Source organism: Pinus tabuliformis, chromosome X, assembly GCF_031772625.1.
Source record: "Pinus tabuliformis cultivar Carrire ecotype Pingquan chromosome X, CPIR1, whole genome shotgun sequence".
In the NCBI taxonomy this organism is placed as follows: domain Eukaryota; kingdom Viridiplantae; phylum Streptophyta; class Pinopsida; order Pinales; family Pinaceae; genus Pinus; species Pinus tabuliformis.
In genome coordinates this window covers 80,455,092-80,479,685 of record NC_142308.1, presented here as the reverse complement: position 1 = coordinate 80,479,685, position 24,594 = coordinate 80,455,092, and the positions used below count along the sequence as shown (strand labels likewise).

At 42.0% G+C, this 24,594-nt stretch overlaps 1 protein-coding gene and 1 pseudogene across 5 annotated transcripts in view; both read left to right on the top strand.

Moving 5' to 3' along the window:
• Positions 1-24,594, top strand: part of LOC149138465 (uncharacterized) — a 65,131-nt gene that overhangs the window by 24,923 nt on the left and 15,614 nt on the right. Inside the window, exons 1-3 of one of the 5 annotated variants that reach the window (XM_089447958.1) lie at positions 15,548-15,849; positions 17,573-17,650; positions 17,826-18,017. In XM_089447958.1, the coding sequence (XP_089304084.1) occupies positions 17,875-18,017 (143 nt within the window). In that variant the 5' untranslated portion in view covers positions 15,548-15,849; positions 17,573-17,650; positions 17,826-17,874. Of the gene's footprint in view, positions 1-15,547; positions 15,850-16,350; positions 16,549-16,655; positions 16,675-17,572; positions 17,651-17,825; positions 18,018-24,594 lie in introns of those variants that run through there. The other 4 variants (XM_089447956.1, XM_089447957.1, XM_089447959.1 and 1 more) reach the window with 4 other exon arrangements.
• On the top strand, positions 5,451-6,832 carry LOC149138466 (DNA topoisomerase 2 pseudogene; annotated as a pseudogene).

Genomic DNA, 24,594 nt, shown 5'->3' with positions numbered 1-24,594 from the left:
AATTATTTTTGGACAAAAGTCCTCAGACAAATCCAACTTGGGAAAACCGGTGCAATAGCTGAGGGTTTTATTATTATGCAGTAGTTAGAAAATCTAAGTACAACTGGATGCCGAAATCTGGCAACCCTATAAAGAAAAATACTGGCAAAAATCTAGTGAGGAATTTTCCTCATCCCATAGGTAAACTCCTGGCATGACTTGCCTTTAGAAATTCGGCTCTCTGACCCTCTGCATTAGCCTTTGTGCTGCTTTGTGCAGCCCACTGGACGTCTAACGTCAGACTGGTCTCTGATGAAGTCGTTCTACCTTCTTCTGACTGGAAAGATGCTTCTCCGACACTTTGGGATTCCTTCTCGACCTCCGGAACTGAAAATGTCTCTCCCTTTCAGAAAATTGATCTTGCCTCTAGAGGCTGCTGCGTTGCCCCAACGTCAACCTCTCTGTGGCTCTTCTGCCTCTTTGTAAATGCACTCACTTGATCTGGAATGCCTCCTCCAGCCTCACTGTCTCTGCCCCTCTCTCACTGCTTTGATCTCTAGCTCTCTCTCCGATAATTGACTGCTGCTACTGTGGAAATCGATCTGCTCAAAAATCGAATTGCTGAAGTGTCTACTCCATCACCACATCAACCTCCTCTTATAATCCACTGTTGGAGCACCAATGACCAATATTAAAACATAATCGATGGCTAGGATCATCTCTGGATTGATCCGTGTGAATTTCTAGATGATTCTCGCCTCGACTTAATTAACACTTATTAATTAACCATATTCCCTAAGTTTAGACTTAGGAAATATTTAAAAACTAGTTAATAATATAATTAAGTCATTTCTATGCGGAGTTTCCAAAAACGATTTTTGAGTTTTGGAGATCTCATGTATTCTAGCCTCTCCACAAAATTTCAAGGCTAGAACACATCCGATGCTACAAAAACTAACAGACTTTAGCTATGCATTCCTCGATTTATTAGGACTTTGATGTTCAATGACATTACTATGACACAAAATTAGTTATAACCAAATAATCGTGCACCATATACCAAGAATTATGTGTCTAAATCTTGAATACTTAGTATGGGTTGAGCTTTATGTTCTTTTTGTTGAGGTCCCACCTAATGTATTTAAAGTTGCCTCTTACAGTTAAGGCTCCATGAGTTAGAAGAATGTGAGATTAATAAATATGAGTGGCCACCTTAAGGAAGGACCACTATGTTAGTGGTTAAGGCCTTATTAATGGAGATTTAATCAATTAGACTCCATTTATTATTTTATTTATAGACATAGTGTATTTATTATCTCCAATATGTATACAAGGATAACTAAGAAGGTGTTTATCATAACCATGCGAATGCAACTTTAACATGTATTCCAGAATACAAGAAAATATTTACAATATCATACCAATGCGAGGTGATCAGGGTAATATTTACATTATATACATGAATGTGCTATGACCGAAACAATTAACACAATATGTACATGTTTACCACATGACTGGGGTCATTACAGTGATATTGTGTTATAGATAGTGATATTATTGTGGACCATGTTATATTGTGCTATTGGATGCTTTCACCATTGAATGAGAAAACTATATATTTTTTGAAGCCCTAGTGTTTTGAAACCCTAAAATTGCCCTAGTACACTATTACCCACCATTTTATGGGTGATATCCCTAGGATAAATTTTTTCTCCATGATGGTCTTCGACCGACAACCAACAACGCCTCGTAGCCACCAACTAGCTCGATGTGCCATTTCTCCGCCACCTGAGCCATCCATGTGGTTCCTCACCCATCTGTCATGATCATATGTTTGAAGGTGGGCCTCCCAAACCTAAAGGTATGCCTTGTTATTTGGTAATTGAGTATTCTAGTTTATTTATCATGGAAACTTTGGGCATGAATTAATGGGGGGATTCAGCAGAAAGAGTCATCTAGGTCTATGCTTTTGTCCCCTAGGTCTCATTTGGGATGTTAACCTTGCACCCTAGTCTCGTGGGATCTCCTTTACTGACCTATTGGTTTTAGGGATGGTACTAGATGGGAAACCCTAATTTTGGTTGCGTGGTCCCGTTCCCCGATTCACATATATTACTCCCCTTCCGCTCATTACACCCCTAATCATCTCTCCTCCCACTTGGGTCCACATTCCTCCATTGGGTCCACATAGGGTCAACCACCCCCTCCCCTTGCCCCACATCTTGGGTCGGGCCTGGAATGATGCTCGGAGGTTGATGCAGCGAAAAGAAAAGAAAAAAACGTAATTGCCCACATTCAATAGGAAATTGTACCACAAAATGCAAAAGATGGCCGAGACAAATGCATTTAGCACATGGGAAAAAACCATGACATGAGCTCTATCCCATTCCATGGCCATCATCCTGGTTCCTACATGGCCCTTGATGAGCCTCCTTTATCATTCAGGAACCCATGATTGTCCCAACCCCCGGTGGGCGATGAACTGCCCCACCTTATAAGGGGGTATCCACTGCTATACTTTATGCATCATGCTCTCATTACCTAGAGCCCCGAGCAGTTAACCAAAGAAAATCACGAAAAGGCAAAAGGCATATGAATAAGGGTCGAAAAATCAAGGTCGGGGTAACTCATGCACCACGATTGCTCTCTTCGGAACACATTATTTACCCGAGTGTCGGCTTCCCTTTTATTAGCTACCCTTGTACCATGGCATGTGATCGAGGTTGCCCCCTTTCATCCCTACTCATGCCACCACCATTTGGAGGATGTACCATAGACATACCACCCCCTTTAGAGGTAGAAACCACCTAATAGGATGCCTAGTTAACCCTATTTGGAGTTGGGAGACATTAGCACATGCCAAAGCCCACTATGGAAGGGCATGCCATTATGAAGTGCTCACTTGTTATCCATGGTTTATAAACTCTTTTACTTGATTTCTTTAATGACTTGGTGTGCTGGAAGGCACGGGGACACATTGGATCTTATGCAGGATTGTAGGTGGTTTCCATTTGGGTTTGGTCTCCCTATACGGGGTCTTGACCCCAAAGGGCTACATTGGCACATGTAGAGTGTGTTTAGAGATCCATGGGCCTCCACAGCAGTAGACAACATTCCATGGATCCCCACATCCATTTAGAGATTGTTCGTGTTTCACTTATTAGACAAGGAAGATGCACCTGATCCATCATGCTTAGTTGGCTCCAGAGTTGCACCGTACACTTGGCAGATGATCCAGGAATTGCACGATGATGTGGCATCACCTATACCATCATCTTAGCCCTTGCAGGCGATCTACAGGCATCTTCGATTTGTTTGGAGACCCATGAGGACACTTGTGTGCCCCCACATGTCATTTGGAGCACCACATGTTTTTACAAGGGGCCACCCCTTGTGCACTACTTTTGGGAGTTCAACTACACATTATGGCACATATGAACTCCATTTGGCCTTTTCCAAGACCCAACGACATGCACTATTCATTATTCAATCTCTTGAGAGGCTTATTCTTTTGTTTATGAGCTAGTTTGGTGGGCTTGTCACCAAAAGTTAGTTATTTTGCACATTATTTATTGTAGGGGCTAATGTAGGCCTAAATAGCTAAATCAATCTCATTAGAAGTGTATAAATACAAGTAATGTGAATTCATTTTAGCATCATCACTTGGTTGGACTTGTATCTCTTTAGAGAACTTCACTATCCTTCTTGGTGGACGAAATTTTGGAGCATGGAATGAATTTTGATGTTTGGATCATTTTCTCGTCTTGGAGCTTCTTGTTTGACAAATTTTTGATGGTTGGATATACTCTAATACATGTAAGTGCAATTTTAATGCTATTCTTTGCTCTATTTTTGTCACATACATTGTTGCTGGGATTTCGCTATTCTAGGGCTAATTTGCTGCATCTATTATTGCGAAGTTGTGGAAATTTTGTTTCTAGATAATGATGCTTCATGTATGATGAGTGAATGTTCCTAGGGATATTTCATGGTTGAAATTTATCTTGATAAGCCATCTATTTTGCAAAACGAAGTATAAAGTCTTTGAAGCTGCTCTCCTTTGCCCTAGTGCTAAGTGAAGCTGCCTTTAAGGCCTCCTTGACCAAGAAAATCAAATCTGAATTCATAATCATTCTTGACTCCAATCTCCCCAAAGGATTAGGCACTGGTCTACCATAGGTGATCACCCTAAAACTTATTTTTCTTCACCTTCTCCTCTTCTTTCTAGGTCTAACCCCATAGGTCACCTAGGGCATCGAATATCTCACAATCTAGCCATCCAAATACTTCGATTTTTGGTCCACAACTGTGTTGGTGTGTCCTCAAGAAGCCCTCCAAATTTCATGAGATTTCGACGGTGGGATCTTGAGATATCACAAGCCCTAGCTCAAAGACCAATTCTTGCCCTTGGTTTTCCTTAAGCTAGTTACCTCATAGGGATGATAATTGTGCCACCTTTCATTGAAAATTTTCTCTTTGATCCCTTTCTCTTCCTTGAATCTTGATTAGGTCAAGCTTATCGTTGGTTGCTAAACCCTCCCTTGCTTGACCTAACGGGGGTCCATTTGGTCTAGTGTGGTCCTGTTTCCTATCAAAGCTAACTTTTCAAGGATCACTTAGGAATCCAAGTTCCATAAGGATTTTGAGGAATAGGAAGCTCCATTGCATGACATACTCCCTAAACCTAACCTTCAAATCCTCATCAACCTTTCCTAGAAAAACCCTACACCTTGCTTACAAAGCAAGCAAGCCCTAATTTTGAGTTTCTCCTTGGAAATGGCGATTCGAATCACTTCTTATCCATTGCATTGATATATTCTTTGTAAGTGAGTCCTCATATCAGGTCTCCTCCCATCGGTGAAAGTTCGTAAAGAGTAGGGAGCCTTAGCTGAGGTGACAGTGGGCTAAGTCTCCATTGTTGCCCTTGTCCTAGCAGTTGCCCCTTTAGGATTCCCTTTAGGACCCTGCTAGTTCGAGCGGTAACACACACCACAATGGTATCAAAGTTGGAATCCTGCCAGCCTGAAGGATGTGTGAAGATGGACCAACTGGAAGCAATATTTGGTAAGGAGTACATTGAATTGTGGGGAAGTTGGAAAAGCAATGAGAGGAAAGTATAAAGAATTTGTTATTTTGGAACAAGGTGGCTCTTACAAAATTGGAGGAGTTGAGCAAGAAAAACAAATCAAATGATTCTAATGATAAGCCCAAGACTGCTAAACAAAGTACAAGGGAAATCGAAGCAAAGACAAAAGCATGGACATGGTTGTATCCTCCTAAAAAGAAGGAAAATCCTAAAAAGCAAACCATAGCTAGTGTTAGCAATGCTGAAAGTAACTGTATTACCAATAAAGGTGAAAGAAGTTGGCTTGATTATAGGGAATAGGGTGGTCTTATCAAGGAAGGGGACACCATAAGGCAATAACTTGTTGTACCAAGCACTGAAAACTCTCTGAAGTTAGCTGGTAAAAATGATGGGCTCGACATCAAACAGTTCTAGCATCCCCATCTCTAATAGTGTTGTCTATGATACTTATGGAAAAGACGATGAACCTATTCCCTTCTCTGGGAAGGTAACAGATGGGCAAATTGATGGAAAATATCTTCCTCTAGATGCAGACAAAAGTGTATGTAAATTGCACATTCTTCATAATGCATTGACCCACAGCAGGGGTATTCTGGATGGGCAATACTATGCTGTTATTAGGCCATCTCTCTCAGATCAGTGGTATAAGGTTGATGATGCAAATGATACAGGGAGCAAGAATTCTGAGAAATGTACTCTGATTTTAACAAAGGGAGAGTCAGCTAAGGCCCTTGCGATGGCAGGGTTGGTTGTTGTTGGTCGAAACCATTATGGTGTATTTCCTCTCAGAGGTAAGTTGCTGAATGTAAGGGAAACTAGCCATAAACAAATCGTGGAAAATGCTGAGATTCAACATATCAAGCAAATCCTTGGTCTGCAGCATGGAAAGGAATATGACAGTGTCAAATCTATGATAAATGGCCATCTTATGATTATGACAGATCAGAATCATGATGGTTCACACATCAAAGGATTGTTGATCAACTTCGTACACACTTTTCGGCCATCCATATTCAAGATTCCCTCATTTCTTGTTGAATGTATTACTCTTATTGTCAAAGCAACCCATAAAGATGGACGAGTATTGTCTTTTTATACCATGCCTGAGTATGAATCACGGAGAAAATCTATGGGTGGATCAGCATCAGGATGGACCATAAAGTACTATAAAGGGGTCGGTACAAGGTACTTGGGAAAGAATATTTTAAAAATTTGGACAAACATAAAAAAGACTTCTTGTGGATTAACGAGGAAGTTGGAGATGCAATTGAATTGGCCTTCAGCAATAAGAAAATAGAGGCCAGAGAGAAGTGGCTAAGACGTTTAGGGTCAGGAACACATTTGGACCAGATTGACAAGCTTATCAAGTACAATGACTTTGTAAACAAGGAACTGTTCCTATTCTCCATGGCTGGTTTGCAAAGATCCATTCCATCCATGGTTAATGGTTTGAAACCAGGACAGAGGAAAATATTGTTTTGTTCTTTCAAAAGAAATCTTGTTACGCAAGCGAAGGTGCCTCAATTCTTGAGTTATGTCTCAGAGCATTCTGCTTACCATCACGATGAGCAGAGTCTTGCTAGCACAATTATTGGAATGGCACAAGGTTTTGTTGGAAGTAACAACATTAACCTTCTTGCTCCACTTGAACAATTAAATAATACAAAATTTAAGGCCCTTTTCCCTCTTCCTGGGCGCTTACTTTTACAAGATATTCTCGACTCTCAATTTGTGATCCTAGGGACAATCAAAGTTTTGCTAGCTTAAGCTTATTCTGCTATTCGGGGCAAATTGATAGAAAATAATGGTGGTGGTTGTGTACCATGGTTGTCATGGGTACTCTTAAATAACCTACTAAATGGAGCTCTCTCTAGCACGGACCAACTTCACACATCCACGTGTTGAAATTTCTAAGTCTGACACGTTAGAAACCCCTACTGCATTATCTGGTTTATATCTCCTACTTGTTTATTCCATTAACAAGTTATTTATAAATATAAACACTGAAATAAACACAAATACGACCTTAACTCATATACAGATCAACAATTGAAATACTGAGACAAACACATAAGGGACACCGTTATTTTTGGACAATCGTCCCTGGAAAAACCCAATGCAGGAAAACCAGTGCAACAATTCTGAGAGTTTTATTATTATGCAGATTCTCGAGTACAACTAGGGTGCCGAAATGGCTACACGGCAGTAATACCTCTTCTTGGAGATAGATATTCAGCCTCTCAGCTCTAGTCTGCCCCACGAAAATCCTTCTGGCGCTTCCTCTTGGCTCTGCGTTAGCCCTGCTAGCCTCAACATGGCTCATGAACCCTCTGCATTAGCCTTTTGACTCTCTGTGTAAGCTCTCTAGCCCTCTGCGTCACCCACACAGGCCCCTCAGCCTCTGCGCAGTCCCCAGCTGCCTCTGCGTAGCTCCTGCTGCCTCTGCGTAGCTCTAGCTGCCTCTGCGTCAGCCTCTTTGGTCACTGCGCTGACCCTCTGGCACTATCTCTGCCTCTCTGCTATGTACTCACTACCCCTCGCTGCAACAAATCACTTGTTCGAATTTTCTCAGCAAGCCCCGCTCCAGAAAATCAAACTGACTGATCAATCTTGGTGTATCTCCAACTGACCCTCAAGCCTCCTCTTATACTTTTCCTGTTGAGTCTTCAACGACCGAGATTAAGTCCCTAATCAACGACTAAGATTAGATTTGACTTGATCCTCGTCATTTAGAACCTTCTCACCCAATTTTATATTAATACCCTTTAATATATTAATTTTCCTAAGTTTAGACTTAGGAACTCCATTAAAAATATTAATTATTTTAATATCTCTCCAATCGAGTGGAATTTCCCCAAACCATTTCTGGGTCTTGGAGATCTTATGTGCCTTAGCCTCTCCACCAATTTTCATGGCAAGAGCACATCCGATGCTACCACAAATCAACACTCCCTCTTAGCAAGGAATGTGCTCTAGTAATGCGCCACCATTGAAACATCACACTGATCCTTCCGCACCGGTACCTATGCTGATGCTTGGCTTGCTACCCAACATCCATTGCACTGCTGCTTCCTGTACTGTTGCCCATGACATTGCAACTTTCACTGCTACATCTGTATTGCAACTCCCTCTCAACATGCTGCCCATGATGCCCATAACACTGCCACTGCTAACTACTGCACTGTGATTCAGTTACCGAGAAGTAACTGATCTACCTAAATTCTGACATCCTTGTCAGTCTGGAAGCCTCCTGATCTTGTGCTCCCTCTGCGCTGCTGCAAACACCTATGTGCCTCTTGCACTACTGCAACCTCCATTGCACTGCTACAAACCCCTGCACTCTAGTACTGCCTTGTTGCTCCATCGCATCTTGCTTCTACTCGACATCCGTCATCCTGCTACTATCATTAAGGGCTCTCGTAGCTGGATGTGATCTAAGAGTTTGGGCACCTCAAGGATCCTGTCCTCCTTTTGTAGTCAACTCGACTACAGCTCTATGTCTCCCCACCTCTTTTCTAGAGGTGCATGAGCACTCATGGCACAGTTGTCATCAGTCTCGACTTCTTTTTCCGCCTTATTTGGAGCAGCCTTGGAGTCAAAAGCCTCTCCCTTGTTCTTCTTCCTGGGACACTAGAATGCATAATGACCCAACTCCCCACAATGGAAGCACTTCACCTTGGAGATATCCTTCTTCTTCCTCTTCCCCCGCTGTCCCGCAAATGCTAGAGCCCCATCCTCCTCTTTCTTGATTCGACTTCCCTTCCGACTACTCCTCGTCTTGGTCAACCATCTGATCTCTTCTTGGCGAAGAGCTGCCCACATCTCTTCCCATCCTGGAAGATTAGCTCTGCCCAAAATGACTTGGACAAATGTCTCCCACTCCTTAGAGACTGCATTCAGTGTGGTCCTCACCATGAACTCCTGATTCGGTGTGGCCCCTATGGAAGTAAGTTGGTCACAAATCTCCTGCAATTTGAGAAGGAATAGATCTATCTGCTCCCCCTTCTGCATCTGATACGTCCACAACTGATTCTCCAATAGCATCTTCTGCTGCACGGAAGTGCCCTGATACAATGTCGTCAAAGTATCCCACATCTCCTTTGCCGTGTTCTTTTCAACAATATGTGGTACGACATGATCCTTGACCTCGTCAAGAATTATGCACTTTTCCCTTGCCATTGCATCCTCATACTTCTCATTATCAACTGGGTCGACTGGGATAGCCACGGTTCTCAAGGCGAAGCCCTTGATGCGATGTCTATCCAGGACTGCCAGGATCCTGGCCTTCTAGATGACAAAGTTGGAAGCCCCGTCCAACTTGTCGTGATCCCTCAATCCGTTCATTTCCATATCTGCTCCTCTTTTGGACTCCCTTTGAGTTTCGACTTCCCTCCTGGAAATCTCCCTCTAAGTCCTGATTTCCTTGCTGGAAATCTTCCCGCCAAATGTCGAACCGCTCCTCTCCAATCCTCTTTGCAACTGCAACTCGGATTTGGATTTCTTGGCTAGAAATCCATCAAGGTAGCGACTCCCTCTACCTTGGTTCTGTCCCGTTAGGTATTGTTCTACTTCGACAGAAACAACACCCTACCAGCTTTCTAATCCACAATCTGCCCACAACTCCCTAGGCCCCGACAATTGAAGAAACTAAGCCTTCCAGCTCTGCGCAATCCCGGGAAAGGCTGAATCACTCCTTTGGCTTACTGCACCAAGCCTACCTGGCTAAGTAGGATGATGTGGCTCTTCGTGAGCCTCTTCTGCCTCTCTCTACCTCTGCGCTAGCCCTCTCTTTGGCTCGGAATGATGACGCAGATCCTCTGCGTCACTTCTTCTCTGCTGCCTTTTGCGTAGGAGCAGCTCTGTCTCTCGAGACAACTGTTACTGCTGCAAATTTTCGATATTGCTGATGCCTTTAGTCCTCCTGTGATCTGCAACGCTCTGATACCATGTTGAAATTTCTAACTTTGACAAGTTAGAAACCCCTACTGCATTATCTGGTTTATTTCTCCTACTTGTTTATTCCATTAACAACTTATTTATAAATATAAACACTAAAATAAACACAAATACAACCTTAACTCATATACAGACCAGCAACTGAAATACTGAGACAAACATACAGGGGACACCGTTATTTTTGTACAATCGTCCTTGGAAAAACCCAATGCGGGAAAACTGGTGCAGCAGTTTTGAGGGTTTTCTTATTATGCAGATTCTTGAGTACAACTAGGGTGCCGAAATGGCTTACGCAACAGAGATTGTTACACGGCAGAAATACCTCTTCTAGGAGACAGATATTCAGCCTCTCAGCTCTAGCCTGCCCCACAAAAATCCTTCCGACGCTTCCTCTTGGCTCTGCATCAGCCCTGCTGGCCTTAGCATGGCTCTTGAACCCTCTGCATCAGCGTTTTGACTCTCTGCGTCAGCTCTTTGGCCCTCTGTGTCAACTCTCTGGCCCTCTGCATCAGCTCTCTAGCCCTCTGCGTCAACTCTATGGCCCTCTGCGTCACCCACGCAGGCCCCTCAGCCTCTGCGCAGTCCCCAACTGCCTCTGCATGGCTCCTGCTGCCTCCACGTAGCTCTCACTGCCTCTGCGTCAAGCCTCTTTGGTCACTACACTGACCCTCTGGCACTATCTCTGCCTCTCTGCTATGTACTCACTACCCCTCACTACAACAGGTCACTTGTTCAAGTTTTCTCAGCAAGCCTTGTTCCAGAAAATCAAACTGACTAATCAATCTTGGTGTATCTCCAGCTGACCCTTAAGCCTCCTCTTATGCTTTTCCTGTTGAGTCTTCAACGACTGAGATTAAGTCTCTAATCAATGGCTAAGATTAGATTTGACTTGATCCTCATCATTTAGAACCTTCTCACCCAATTTTATATTAATACTCATTAATATTTTAATTTTCCTAAGTTTAGACTTAGGAACTCTATTAAAAATATTAATTATTTTAATATCTCTCCAACCGGGTGGAATTTCCCCAAACCATTTCTGGGTCTTGGAGATCTTATGTTTCTTAGCCTCTCCACCAATTCTCATGGCAAGAGCATATCTGATGCTACCACAAATCAACACTCCCTCTTAGCGAGGAATGTGCTCTAGTAATGCTCCACCACTGAAACATCACACTGATCCTTCTACACTGGTACCTGTGCTGATGCTTGGCCCGCTGCCCAACATCCACTGCACTGTTGCTTCCTGTACTGTTGCCCATGACACTGCCACTGCCACTGCTACATCTATACTGCAACTCCCTCTCAACATGCTGTCCATAGCACTACCGCTACTAACTGTTGCACTGGAATTCAGTTACCAAGAAGGAAGTAACTAATCTACCCAAATTCTGACATCCTTGTCAGTTCGGAAGCCTCCTAATCCTGTGCTCCCTCAGCACTACTGCAAACACCTATGTGCCTCTCGCACTACTGCAACCTCCACTGCGCTGCTACAGACCCCTGCACTCTAGTACTGCCTTGTCGCTCCATCGCATCTTGCTTCTACTCGACATTCGTCATCCTGCTACTATCATTAAGGGCTCCTGTAGCTGGATGTGATCCAAGAGTTTGGGCACCTCAAGGATCCTGCCCTCCTTTTGTAGTCAATTTGACTACAGCTCTATGTCTCCCCACCTCTTTTCTAGAGGTGCATGAGCACTCATGGCATAGTGGTCATCAGTCTCGACTTCTTTTTCCGCCTTAGCCGGAGCTGCCTTGGAGTCAGAAGCCTCTCCCTTGTTCTTCTTCCTGGGACACTGGGATGCATAATGACCCAGCTCCCCACAATGGAAGCACTTCACCTTGGAGATATCCTTCTTCTTCCTCTTCCCCTGTTGTCCCGCAGATGCTAGAGCTGCATCCTCCTTCTCTTTCTTGATTCGACTTCCCTTCCCGCTACTTGTCTTGGTCAACCGTCTGGTCTTTTCTTGGCGAAAAGCTACCCACATCTCTTCCCATGTTGGAAGATTAGCTCTGCCCAAAATGCCTTGGACAAATGTCTCCCACTCCTCAGAGACTGCATTCAAGGCGATCCTCACCATGAACTCCTGATTCGGCGTGGCCCCTATGGAAGTAAGTTGGTCATGAATCTCCTGTAATCTGAGGAGGAATAGATCTATCTGCTCCCCCTTCTGCATCTAATATGTCCGCAACTGATTCTCTAATAGCATCTTCTGCTGCACAGAAGTGCCCTGATACAATGTCATCAAAGTATCCCACATCTCCTTTGCCATGTTCTTTTCAGCAATATGTGGTATGGCATGATCCTTGACCCCGTCAAGAATTATGCACTTTGCCCTCGCCATTGCATCCTCATACTTCTCATTATTAGCTAGGTCGACTGGGATAGCCATAGTTCTCAAGGCGAAGCCCTTGATGCGATATTTGTCTAGCGCTGCCAAGATCTTGGCCTTCCAAATGACAAAGTTGGAAGCCTCGTCCAACCTGTCGTGATCCCTCAATCCGTTCACTGCCATTGCCGCTCCTCTTTTGGACTCCCTCTGAGTTTCGACTTCCCTCCTGGAAATCTCCCTCTAAGTCCTGATTTCCCTGCTGGAAATCTTCTCGCCAAATGTCGAATCGCTCCTCTCCAATCCTCTTTGCAACTACAACTCGGATTTGGATTTCTTGGCTAGAAATCCGTCAAGGTAGCAACTCCCTCTACCTTGGTTCTGTTCGGTTAGGTACTGTTCTACTTCGACAGAAACAACACCCCACCAGCTTTCTAATCCACAATCTGCCCACAGCTCCCTAGGCCCTGACCACTGAAGAAACTGAGCCTTCCAGCTCTGTGCAATCCCGAGAAATGCTGAATCACTCCTCTGGCCAACTGCGTCAAGCCTACCTGGCTAAGTAGGAAAACGTGGCTCTTCGTGAGCCTCTTCTACCTCTCTTTGCCTCTGCGTTGGCCCTCTTTTTGGCTCGTAATGATGACGCAGGCCCTCTGCGTCACTTCTTCTCTGCCGCCTTCTGCGTAGGAGCAGTTCTGTCTCTTGGGACAATTGTTACTGCTGCAAATTTCCGATATTGTTGATGCCTTCAGTCCTCTTGTGATCTGCAACGCTCTAATACCATGTTGAAATTTCTAACTCTGACACGTTAGAAACCCCTACTGCATTATCTGGTTTATTTCTCCTACTTGTTTATTCCATTAACAAGTTATTTATAAATATAAACACTGAAATAAACACAAATACAACCTTAACTCATATACAGACCAACAACTGAAAGACTGAGACAAACACACAAGGGACACTGTTATTTTTGTACAATCGTCCCCGGAAAAATCCAATGTGGGAAAAATGGTGCAACAATTATGAGGGTTTTATTATTATGCAGATTCTTGAGTATAACTAGGGTGCCGAAATGGCTTACCCAACAGAGATTGTTACAAGGCAGTGATACCTCTTATTGGAGATAGATATTCAGCCTCTCAGCTCTAGCCTGCCCCACGAAAATCCTTCCGGCGCTTCCTCTTGGCTCTGTGTCAGCCCTGCTAGCCTTAGCGTGGCTCCTAAACCCTCTGCGTCAACTTTCTGACTCTCTGCGTCAGCGCTCTGGCCCTTTGCATCACCCAACAGGTCCCTCAGCCTCTGCGCAGTCCCCAGCTGCCTCTTCGTGGCTCCAACTGCCTCTGTGTAGCTCTAGCTGCCTCTGCGTCAGCCTCTTTGGTCACTGCGCTGACCCTCTAGCACTATTTCTGCCTCTCTCTTATGTATTCACTGCCCTTCGCTGCAACAGATCACTTGTTCGAATTTTGTCAGCAAGCCCTGCTCCAAAAAATCAAACTGACTTATCAATCTTGGTGTATCTCCAACTGACCCTCAAGCCTCCTCTTATACTTTTCCTGTTGAGTCTTCAACGACCGAGATTAAGTCCCTAATCAATGGCTAAGATTACATTTGGCTTGATCCTCATCATTTATAACCTTCTCACCCAATTTTATATTAATACCCATTAATATATTAATTTTCCTAAGTTTAGACTTAGGAACTCCATTAAAAATATTAATTATTTTAATATCTCTCCAACTGAGTCTTGGAGATCTTATGTGCCTTAGCCTCTCCATCAATTTTCATGGTTAGAGCACATCCGATGCTACCACAAATCAACACCACTTGCACTACATTGCTCCATAGATACCAACACTTCCATACCTGGCAGCTCTTCCTTTATTACAATTCAGTCGCACCACTTTCTTCCTGTTACTACAATGGCATCATCAAATAGGTTTCACTGTCCAGATATATGTCCAACTTCCATCTGCATTAGAAACATTCAGAACGGTGTCAAAATTGATGACATAAAGTTGCTTCAAAATTTACTTTACAGGAAGCCCTTGAAGCAAACGATATTCGCTATTGTTGATTATTTCAGGATTGTATCTCTGTTTCATAAGTTGTGCTCTCCAAGTCTGGTTCAAACAATTTTTCAATACAAGAAAACAATCATTGAAGAATTCATATTTTTATGAACTCTGAATTCTCTTGCTGGACTGATGAATCTGCTTTATCTTTTGTGAGTGGTAAAGAGATGATTGAAATTGTAGGAGATTGTTCCCAATCTGGAGTATCAGAATCAAATGGCCACAAAACCATCAGAAATCTGATGCAATGCCCGTCAACAATGCTTGAAGTTTTCATGAACGAATTTACCCTCCATCCAAATCATGGCCAACGCTTGTTGAATGAGAACACCAAACCCACTGGCCTATTTCCAAAACTGAAAATGCCATCAATATGTGGGAAGCATCATGACTGTTTGTTAGAGGCAGCTCCCGAGGAAGAGGAAGTTGCAGAGAAAGGTTCAGACTGTAAGAAGTATTGAAGATCATATTATACTTCACTCAATGATTCTGATGTGGGAGGCTTCTTCCAGAATCACTGTTTTGCAATAGAGAAAGACCTTGCAGACTTGGTGTTGCCATGCCCAGCAGAAGCTCCAATGAAATGTGCAGTACCCTTGCAAGGGATACGGTTAGGCAAATGACTACTCTTGAATAACATATAAATATGCCTACCCGATATTTTTGGGAAGAAAATATCTAGAACTACTATTGTAGCCAAAGACACTGGAAAGAAACATTGGGCAAATTCTGATCACCATGGTTATAAGAAGCATGAATTTCATGAAGCTATCAAAATGACTGAATATCCACCTGATGTGATTTCTAACATCAAAGAAGGAGAACAAAGTCGGTGGCAACAGGATTTGTCATTGCCGGAGGACAAGCAATCTCTGGAAGGGGAGGCTGTAATGTTCCCGAAAAATTAATGGGCTATGAGACGAAGTAGCCTATTGATCCCTGTAGGTTAAAGTCATTGATAAAGGGGAAAACCGCAAAATACTCGATGTATAGGCATATTTTGGGACAGCTTGGCAGAGAAACCCAAAGTTGGGGTTTGTAGTAAATTTTACTCAATTAATTAAGGAAAGAATCCCCTCAATGAAATCTATAAATTCAAGAGGTTTGAATTCATTTGGATCATCATGGGATTGGATCAATTATCTCAGTTTTCTTTGAGCATGAGGCTCTGAGGGTTTTAAAACCCCTTTTACCCTGCTAATTTCGGTGGTTAAAGATTCCACCCTAGTTAGTAAAAAGTCCTCTGGCAAGCAGAAAATCTTCTGTCTGAGATTATCAAGATCTTTCTTTTTGGCAGAAGGTTAAAACAGGAAATTCACATTCTTCTCTCAGGCTAGATAATTCATTCAAGGCAGTAGAGGTTTAACTCTGGAGCAGGTCGAAGTTCTGAATTTGTGCCTATGACAATTCTCCTCAAACGGTATGTGCTGAAGTATGTCGTAATAACCTCTGAAATTGGACGCCTCTTCTGAAACTACCTTCGCGCTATCCTGTGGCCGTTCGGAAGATCTGTTTAATCTGTCACAGGACCGAAATCATACTGAAATCGCACAAGTGACTTGGGTAAATGCAGAAGGTTGCTGAAGGGTTACTATGCATGATCTGAAATGTGGGGGTGAATGCGAGGGACTGTCCAAAGGCTATAACAGGCCGAAATTCTCAGAAGAATTGTAGAGCCATTGAAGCGGATTGAGGAACGCCTGAATAGGGTCGAAGTCAGGAACAAATCCATTTATCAGTCCTAGAACAATTTCTGTCTGATGCGACACGCGATCCTTGTTCTCTACTCCAAGGCATTCGGACACCTGAAGCCAGCTGAAACGGAGGTTTTCTGAGTTCTGGTCCGTGTGTATAATCTCCGCAGTGTCTTAGCACACGAAGACACGACCGATTAGAATTGCACACTCGCGACGACAAAAAATAAGAGACTGCGCGTAAGCGAGTTCTCCAGGAACATTTTCGCGAAGGCATCCTGTGGCTAGGCATCGTGGCCCACTAGAACTCCGCAGCTGACTGAAGAGCAACCCTGCAGCGACGAAATAGGTTTCGCACAACACGAGCAACTGCTATCTTCACAAACAACATCGCAAGTATCTGGAATAATTCGTGTTCCTTCCCAGTAAAGCTTCGTGCACGATAGATGGTCAAATTAACATAGCTCATTTCGATAGCGTAATGGCAGCTTATTAAATTTTCTGTAGCCGCAAATTCCATAGACTATATTCTGCGGGACTTCGGATTCGCCGTGAGTTATTTGAAGTTTAATACGGTTAGATTATACGTGCAACTGAACAGTGATATCGCTGACTGAATAGTAATATTGTTATATTGTGTTATAGACAGTGATATTATTGTGGACCATGTTATATTGTGCTATTGAATGCTTTCACCATTGATTGAGCAAAATAATTTTTTTTTGAAACCCTAGTGTTTTGTAACCCTAAAATTGCCCTAGCAGACCACAGTCTAGGTGACCTTGTTTGACTGCTGGTGTGGGATCTGGAATGGCAACATCACTGGGGTCCCAAGGATGTAGGAATAGGCCTCTGCACCCTCACAGATGTGGGATCTGCAGTAACTCTGCTGTTAGGCTTGAGTTGTCTTGAGGATGTAATGTTTTAGTTTTTATTACAATAGAAAGATTTAGAGTGTAGGTCGATAGTAGCATAAGGCTGTGACCTTTGCTGAGTTATTTGTGTCCGCATGTGTGAGTAGTTTGGGTACAAAGATATGCACTTTCATGTGAGGTTTATTATCCTTTGTAATGTCTGAGTGTTACTGGATCTGTAATTTGTTCTTGTGTTTAGGTACTGCAGATTATAACATGATATAAAACATTATGTTTGAGTGCTGTCTGATTTTGGGCCCATCCCCACTTCCTCTGCATCGGCCTAGTGGTGTCATTAATCAATGTTGTATATTCACTTAGGTGATACTTTGCAATGGAAAAAGCTTTCAAAATCCTTAAATCTTTCCGTATTGCTTTATGGAATGTTGCCAATATGCTACTACTTTGACTACTAGATTAAATTTACCTGTGAAAATACCACTAAAATGGACTTTATTTATACTACTTTTGTCAGTCTAAGAATTTAATATATTGTGTTGGGAATGAGTTTAATAGGTAACCACATTTTCTGCAGGTTTACAATGAGATTAAAGTTGGGGGATGGATTTTCTTGCAATTAAAATGCTCTCGTCCACCAACTTATGTCCAGAAGGTAATGTTTTTTGAGCATTCTGTTGGTGCATATGGTGTATTAAGTTATCCATCCATCCATGCGAAAGCTGAGTCTACAGTATCACATTTGTCTTTTGAGTTTAGCATTTGGCTTTTTGGAATTTTTGTTGGTTATGTAGAAATCCAAACAAGCCCACATCGCTCATTGTTTGCAGGAAATCAATAGCACAGATCCTCAAACAGTAGAGCGGGTTGAAGGTGGGAATGGGGATGTCTGCTAAAAGTATGTGCAGATTATGTGTTGTGCCTTCTTTCTTACTAATCCAGTATTGGTGTCTCCTCCTGTTGTGCCTTCATGGATGTTTTACTTTTGCACGTGCTACATTGGTCCTGGATACCTTAGACCTGTAAGTTGTGATTCATTCCAAACATTCTTCTTTCTTATGTCCTATTTATATATGCTTGTACGTATGCTTCATTTTTGTGTACATACTACAGATTTAATTATATTAGAGTAGATATGATAAAACAGAACCAACGGGATGGACTTTGAGAACTTTCAAATCTTGGATACCTTGTGAGTTGGTTAATCAAGACAACGGCAACCTTGAGTCGATCCACTGAAACATTTAACCAAATTCCATTTTAATATTATGCAATGCATAGTGCAAACTGTAACAGAAAGATGATTGGGTAATAGTTATTGAAATTTCAGTTTTTAAACCCTAGAACTAGCAAAAATCCCGAAGCTCTTGATATTACTTTCGGACTCACAAAAGAGGCATCACAAAAATTGACACCCTTTTACATTATTTATCAAAACCCCGTACAGCAGGATTGATATGGCTATTGCTTTTGGTGCTAGGAATAGCTTTCATTGCAAACTGTAGAAACGAACATGCATCCATTGGTTCCAATATATTTTCGGGTTAGGCAGGTTATTGCATTCTGAATTAGCGACAAAACATGCAACGATTTTATTAAGAAAACTATGCGATGGTTCCATCTGTATGTAGTTAATTGTTGATGCTGCTAGATGGCTTAGCAGTTAGCATTTATAATTTTTGGGGGCAAAACAAGAAGGATAATTGGACAAAAAAGGTGGAGAGAAAACAGCTGGCAAAATAGAAGTGAGAAGACAGTGCAGTCTTGACATGGTAAAGTTCGGGGAAAAATATCTTCCGGATTCATCTCATAGTTAGTTTGTAGATCAATGTTCAGAACCATTAAATGCAGTCCATCGAAATCAAGAATGGTGAAAAACTGACCTGCTCTGAAGGAAAAAATAGGAAACAAGTCAAAATAGACAAGAAAAACCTGAAAAGGTATCAAGGATAAGATTAATAGAATAGGAAAAATAACATAAAACTATATTAATAGTACAGGAATATTTTACTAAAAAGGAAAACCTAATTAGTATGGGAATATATTACTAAAAAGGAAAAACTAAAACCTAAAGAGGTGAAAAAGATATTAATAATATAAATGGTATCGTGACTAGAGAAGTCATTAATGAAGGGGGGGCATGAAAAGGGGGTCAATGGGACATTAGGTCTCCGCCCTTGATCAAGGAGAGCTGAGATCTAATCTCAGCCCTTGCTCATAGGGTTAGGGCTTTACTTCATTAAGAGAGGCTAAAAAGGGAGAAAAGACAAAGGAGAGCATTCATTCGTCAAGTGTAGAGTTGGAGAAGAGGAGAGGAGAGCAAGGAGGTTGAGATAGCTTCTAGAGGAGGCTGAGATGAAGAGGAGGCTGAGATAGCTGAGAAGAAGGAAGAAGGCTGTGATAGCTGAAAAAAAGGAAAAGGCTGTGATAGCTGAGGAGGAATGAGTTGCAGCATTGCTTAAGGAGAGAAATCTACAGCTATGAAAGATTAGCAGGCCGAGTTTGAAGGTTGGAATAGAGGCCCAAAATTCTATGATTCTGGCATGCATTTCCAGACAAAGATATCAGCATGCAGTTCAAGGTTCATGCCAAATTTCCAGCTCTGAGGTTGAGGCTAATTCTGCATATTTTTCAGAGGTTTGATAGGCTGAAAATAAGGGGCTCAACACTGCTTTCAAGGCAAGAAAAGGCCCGAAAAACAAGGAGAACAGAGGTCTGTTCAGCATGCAGTTCGATGAGCAATTGCAGAGGGTTCCAGCACAGTTCGAGAGGTATTAAATGCTAAGTTCAGACATGAATTTCAGAGGCAGTGTGCTGACTGAGGCACAAGTTCGAAGGTCTGAAAGTCTAGGTAGTGGCACACATTCCTAGGGGCAGAGATTGTTGAACTGTGCACAATATTCGACACAGTGGCACAAATCTCAAGGAGCTGGGCAGAGTTCCAACAAGGGAGGTAAGTACCCGTGTAATTAATGTTGTATAATAATTTCTCTGAGATAAGCAATAAAATCCTCCTTCCAGACTGGTTGTCCCCTTGTGGTTTTTTCTAAAGACAAAGATTGACCAAAAATCAAGTGTTCAATTGTGTGCATGTTTGTGTGAAATTTATTTTATCAGCTGAAAGTTAAAGTCAAAGATCGGAGGTAGCCTAGTGTTATCTCTCCAATATTTCTGTAGAGTGTTGGAGAAAGAAATGATTAGAGGTAACCACAAACCAACTTTGGAGATTAGGATCTAGCCTTCCTAATTCTCAGAGAGGGCCCTTTATTTTTGATTTAATTTTGTTTAGTTATTTGATTTTAGGCTAGTTATGATTGTACTTGGGTTTAGATTTGGATTTGGTGGTGTGATCACTTAGATGAAAAGAGGTGTGTCTTTTACCATTAGGCTATGGGGTCAAATGTCAGGCAAACAGGACTGGATCAAGTTCTAAAAACAATGTCTACAGGGCAAGATAGCAGAGTTACTTCAGATCTCAAGGCTGGATGGTGAAGTGGTTTACAATTGGATCCAAAGAGCAATTAAGGGTTCCTTAGGCCGGATTATGAAGAAAGTGAAATAGGTTAACCGGGATGGGAGAGCAATTAAGGATTCTCAGATCCGGATATCAGAAGAAAACATGTAAATGATTAACTGTTGAAAACAGAGTGTACTTAAACAAATTCTGAGATAAACTTCCAGTTAATTCATTCAACTTTAGATAACATTTAAGTTTGTGAAAAACATAAGAAAATAACAAATTGACAAGGAAAATACTTCACTGTAGTAGCTCTACACATGAATCCTGTAATGCAATCTCTTTATTACTTGGTCCAGTCTGCTGACTTGAAAAATTGGTACAATAACTCTCAGGTTTATGATCAAAATAACTTTACAAATGTATATCAATCCACCCTCAATACTTCGAATTATGAAGTATTTATACAAAAATAGTTTACAAAATATCCCAAACTGTCTTGGAAACTAATCTAGGAGAAAGAAAAATCTTCATGCAAGAAGATAGAGACAACTATTGAACCGCTATTTGCTGTCCCTGTTTATTAGGTTGTGCTGTCTTTAATCTTTGATATTTTGCCTTTTAATCTTTGCTTCTCTGTTTGGTCTTCATGCTAGATGTTCTATTTACTTTGACCTTTCCACTGATACACTTTCATCTGATACACTTTGACCTGGTTGACATGTCATTATCCTTTTACTGTGCCTTTTTACTCTTACTGTACATTTTTACCTTTTGACTGTGTATTTCCACTATAAGTCATTTAGTTTCTCCCATGTTTTAGCATCTGGTAATTGGATATTTAGCATCTTCCTGTAAATCTCATCTGCCTTTGTATACTTGGTAAAAGTAGGCTTATTCACGAAAAGGTGTTTTACCTCATGCTGGAGGTAAAACAAATTCTCAAAAGTTTGGTACAATACCTTGCCAGTAGGTATGCCCTTCATGGATGAAGTATTCACTTGATCTCTGGCCACTTCTCTGATTTTTCTATTGTAGTCCTCCTGTGTTAGCGACTTATCGTTTATTACCAAGGGATTTGGTAAACCCTTTTGCCTCAAAATTTCAAATTTAACCATGAATCTGTCAATGGCTAGTTGCATGGTTTGGCACTTATCTTCCAGGTTTAACATTAAATTCCTCTTGGTGAGGACCCTTTTCACTTCCAAAATTGTACCTATTCTGTCAGGTATCTCTAATTCCTGCAACTCATACTTGTTTTTGGAGTTGAGGAAGTGAATGATCCTTGTAGCTTCCTTTGGCATGTCTCCAAGTTCTGCTTTTACTCTCTGTATGGCTTCTGTAGCCTGTTTTATCAAATCAATTTGCTCAAAAATTACTTGGATGGATGGCAAAATATCATTGACAGAGTCAATGATATTGGCCCATAGTTGTTCTTTAGCCTATCCAAGGGGTTCCTTCAATGTCAGTTCCTTCTCCAGGCTTTTTATTCTTTCATTCATCTTGGTGGCTTTTTGCACTTCTTCCTTGTGCATAATCTGGGCAAGCTTGTAATCAGTCTCCAGACTGGTCACCTTCTCCTTGAGCTTGTTCATTTCATTGGTCTGAATGGACATGTCTTCCATTGCCTTGACCAATCTGCTTGCCTCATCACCTGTAGACCCTATTGCTAATGTAGACGGTGTAGAAGCTGGCAGTGCTGTAGCCATTGGAGCTGTAGGAGCTAAGGATGCTGCCAAAGTGGAAGGTATTGCAGTAGTTACTGTTGGGATAACAATGGCAGGGGCATTCTCTAGACTAGCTTGTTTTACCTGTATCAAGCTATCCAATTCCTTTTCCATCTCCTTTAACTGATCATTCAACTGAAGCACCAGGTCCATCATCTCCTCATGATTTGTTTGGCTCTCCAGGACCTCTTTTGTTTGTGTGTGTTTTGAATGAAACAGCTTTAGTTGTTTCTTGAGAGCCGCTATATCCTCATTCTCCTTTTTGATCAACTTTTCAGCAGCTTTAATGTCACTTGGATCATGGCCCAGTGCAATGACCAAATCCTGCAATGACTTGACCCTGTTGTCTTTGGCTTGTGAGGAGGCCTTTTCCAATTTATATTGGGTTGTGATGTTGTCCAGTGAACCCTGCAGCCTGTGTGCAACCATGGCCTTTCCTGTAAGGGTGGAGTAGATCATTTCTCCAGCCTGCTTGTGAAATTCTATCTGGTCAATGGGATGAACATCCCTGGCCAATACCTCAAAATTGGTTTTTTTGTAATCAGCTGAGGTCTTTGGCTGCTGGACAGTTGGCTGCATGAATGAGACCTGCATCTTTCCTGCTTTGATGTCAAAAGCTGACATCAACCTGCTCTGGTTGGCTGGTGTGTGCTTGAAGTATTGGGCATATGTCTCAGCCTTAACTTCTCATTCCTCATCTTTATCTCCTTGTACCTGTCTTTAATGTCTCTTTCTTTATCAGTTGGCCTAGTGAAGGAGGAAACCTCAACACTTAGCTGTCTCTCAATCATTTGAGTGTTGGAGGTTGATGGTTGTTGTGTCTCTCCTGAAGCAGCTGTGTCTTTGCTTCTTTGCCCCATTGTTTCAGTGTCAGTGATTTCCACTGATTCAATGTTTTCTTCCTGTTCAGACACAGGATTCAGCTTGGGCCTTTTTCTGAGTTCAAAATACTCATCTGTAGTCTCCATGGCAGAACTGGAACCCTCCTCCCTGTTTCTCTTTGGATTCCTCTCCTCATTGGCTGGGGTCTGTAAGACAGGAGGATTATTCATTGGTTCCCCTAGTTCTGGAACTTGCAGGAAAGAACTCTGGTCAATTTGCTTTTCAACATCAATGAGTGTGTTCTCTACATCCACTACTGTGCTATCCATGTCAATCAATGTGTTTTCCAACCATTCTGATTGGTTGGCAAACTGCCTAATATTAGGTCTAGAATGGTGGATGAAAGGTCCCAATTTGACCTTGATTCTCAATTTATTTATGACCCCATGAGGGTCACACTGCCACATGAAGCTGTTCCTGAATTTCATGTCCTGCAACATTTTGTCAGCCTTAGGTCTAGCTTCTCTGTTATTACATATGAAGGGGCCCAATTGGTTTTTCATTTTAAATTGGGTCTTCTTCCTAGCTGCTAGGAAGTTTACTTCATCTGAATTGATGATTTGCCTAAAATACTCAAGTGCAAATATCCTCATAGGGAGGTATTTGGGCAGTTTATAAGGGGCAAGTTGGCATCCATAAACTCTGATTTCAGTGTGGTTCTGGTACAGATACCAGTCTCCCACCTTGCTGTTCTTAGCCAACTGTAACACCCTTTTTATTTCTTGGCTGATTCTGGGTTGAGGGGTACTGGTCAGCATGTTCATGACTGGATGGACAAATGAGTCGATGAAGTCCTTATATGTGAATGCTGTGGAGTATTTCTGGATCAAAGGTGTCCAATAAATAATTGACCTCTCTTTCCCCTTGGTATCCAACTTCTGGATGCTAATAGGGAATTTATCTACTTGATAATACAAAAACATGTGAAATAACACTGAAGAGTACTTGAAAACTCTTTCAGTTGGCAGTCTGGTAAACTGTTCATGCATCCTGTCTGCAATGAACTGAGCATAGTTGTACATGATAACAGGAGGCTTGCCTGGGGTGAAGATGGAGAGAAAGGCCAGGATAACCTCATCCACATGCTCATCTAAGGTATATCCTAGGATGCAAGAGAGCATGGTAATTATCTGTCTGCCTCTCTTTGAAAAAATGGTGGCAGCATAAGGTGGACTATCTGTGGGAGTATGACGGTCTTCTATGATGAAGGTTTGGAAAATTTGTGCTATTTTAGCCAGGTCTAATTTTACATAAAGGTCTAGCAAGTCACCAATAGACAGTGGGGTTTCATTTGGGCTGGGTTGGACCTGCAACATTTGGTTGATGGATTCTGCAGTGATGGTGAATAACAACTGTTGGTTAGGCCCTTTGGCTAGGGATATAGCAGGCATGACAAAAATGTATGATATCAGGGGAATGGATGCACTTCTGAGAATAAATACTTGGGTAAATTGGATTCCCAAAGGTGGATGTCATCATTTTGGTTTAGGAATCATCCTTACTCCAGCAGTGGAGCTTCAGGAGGTAGGTTGG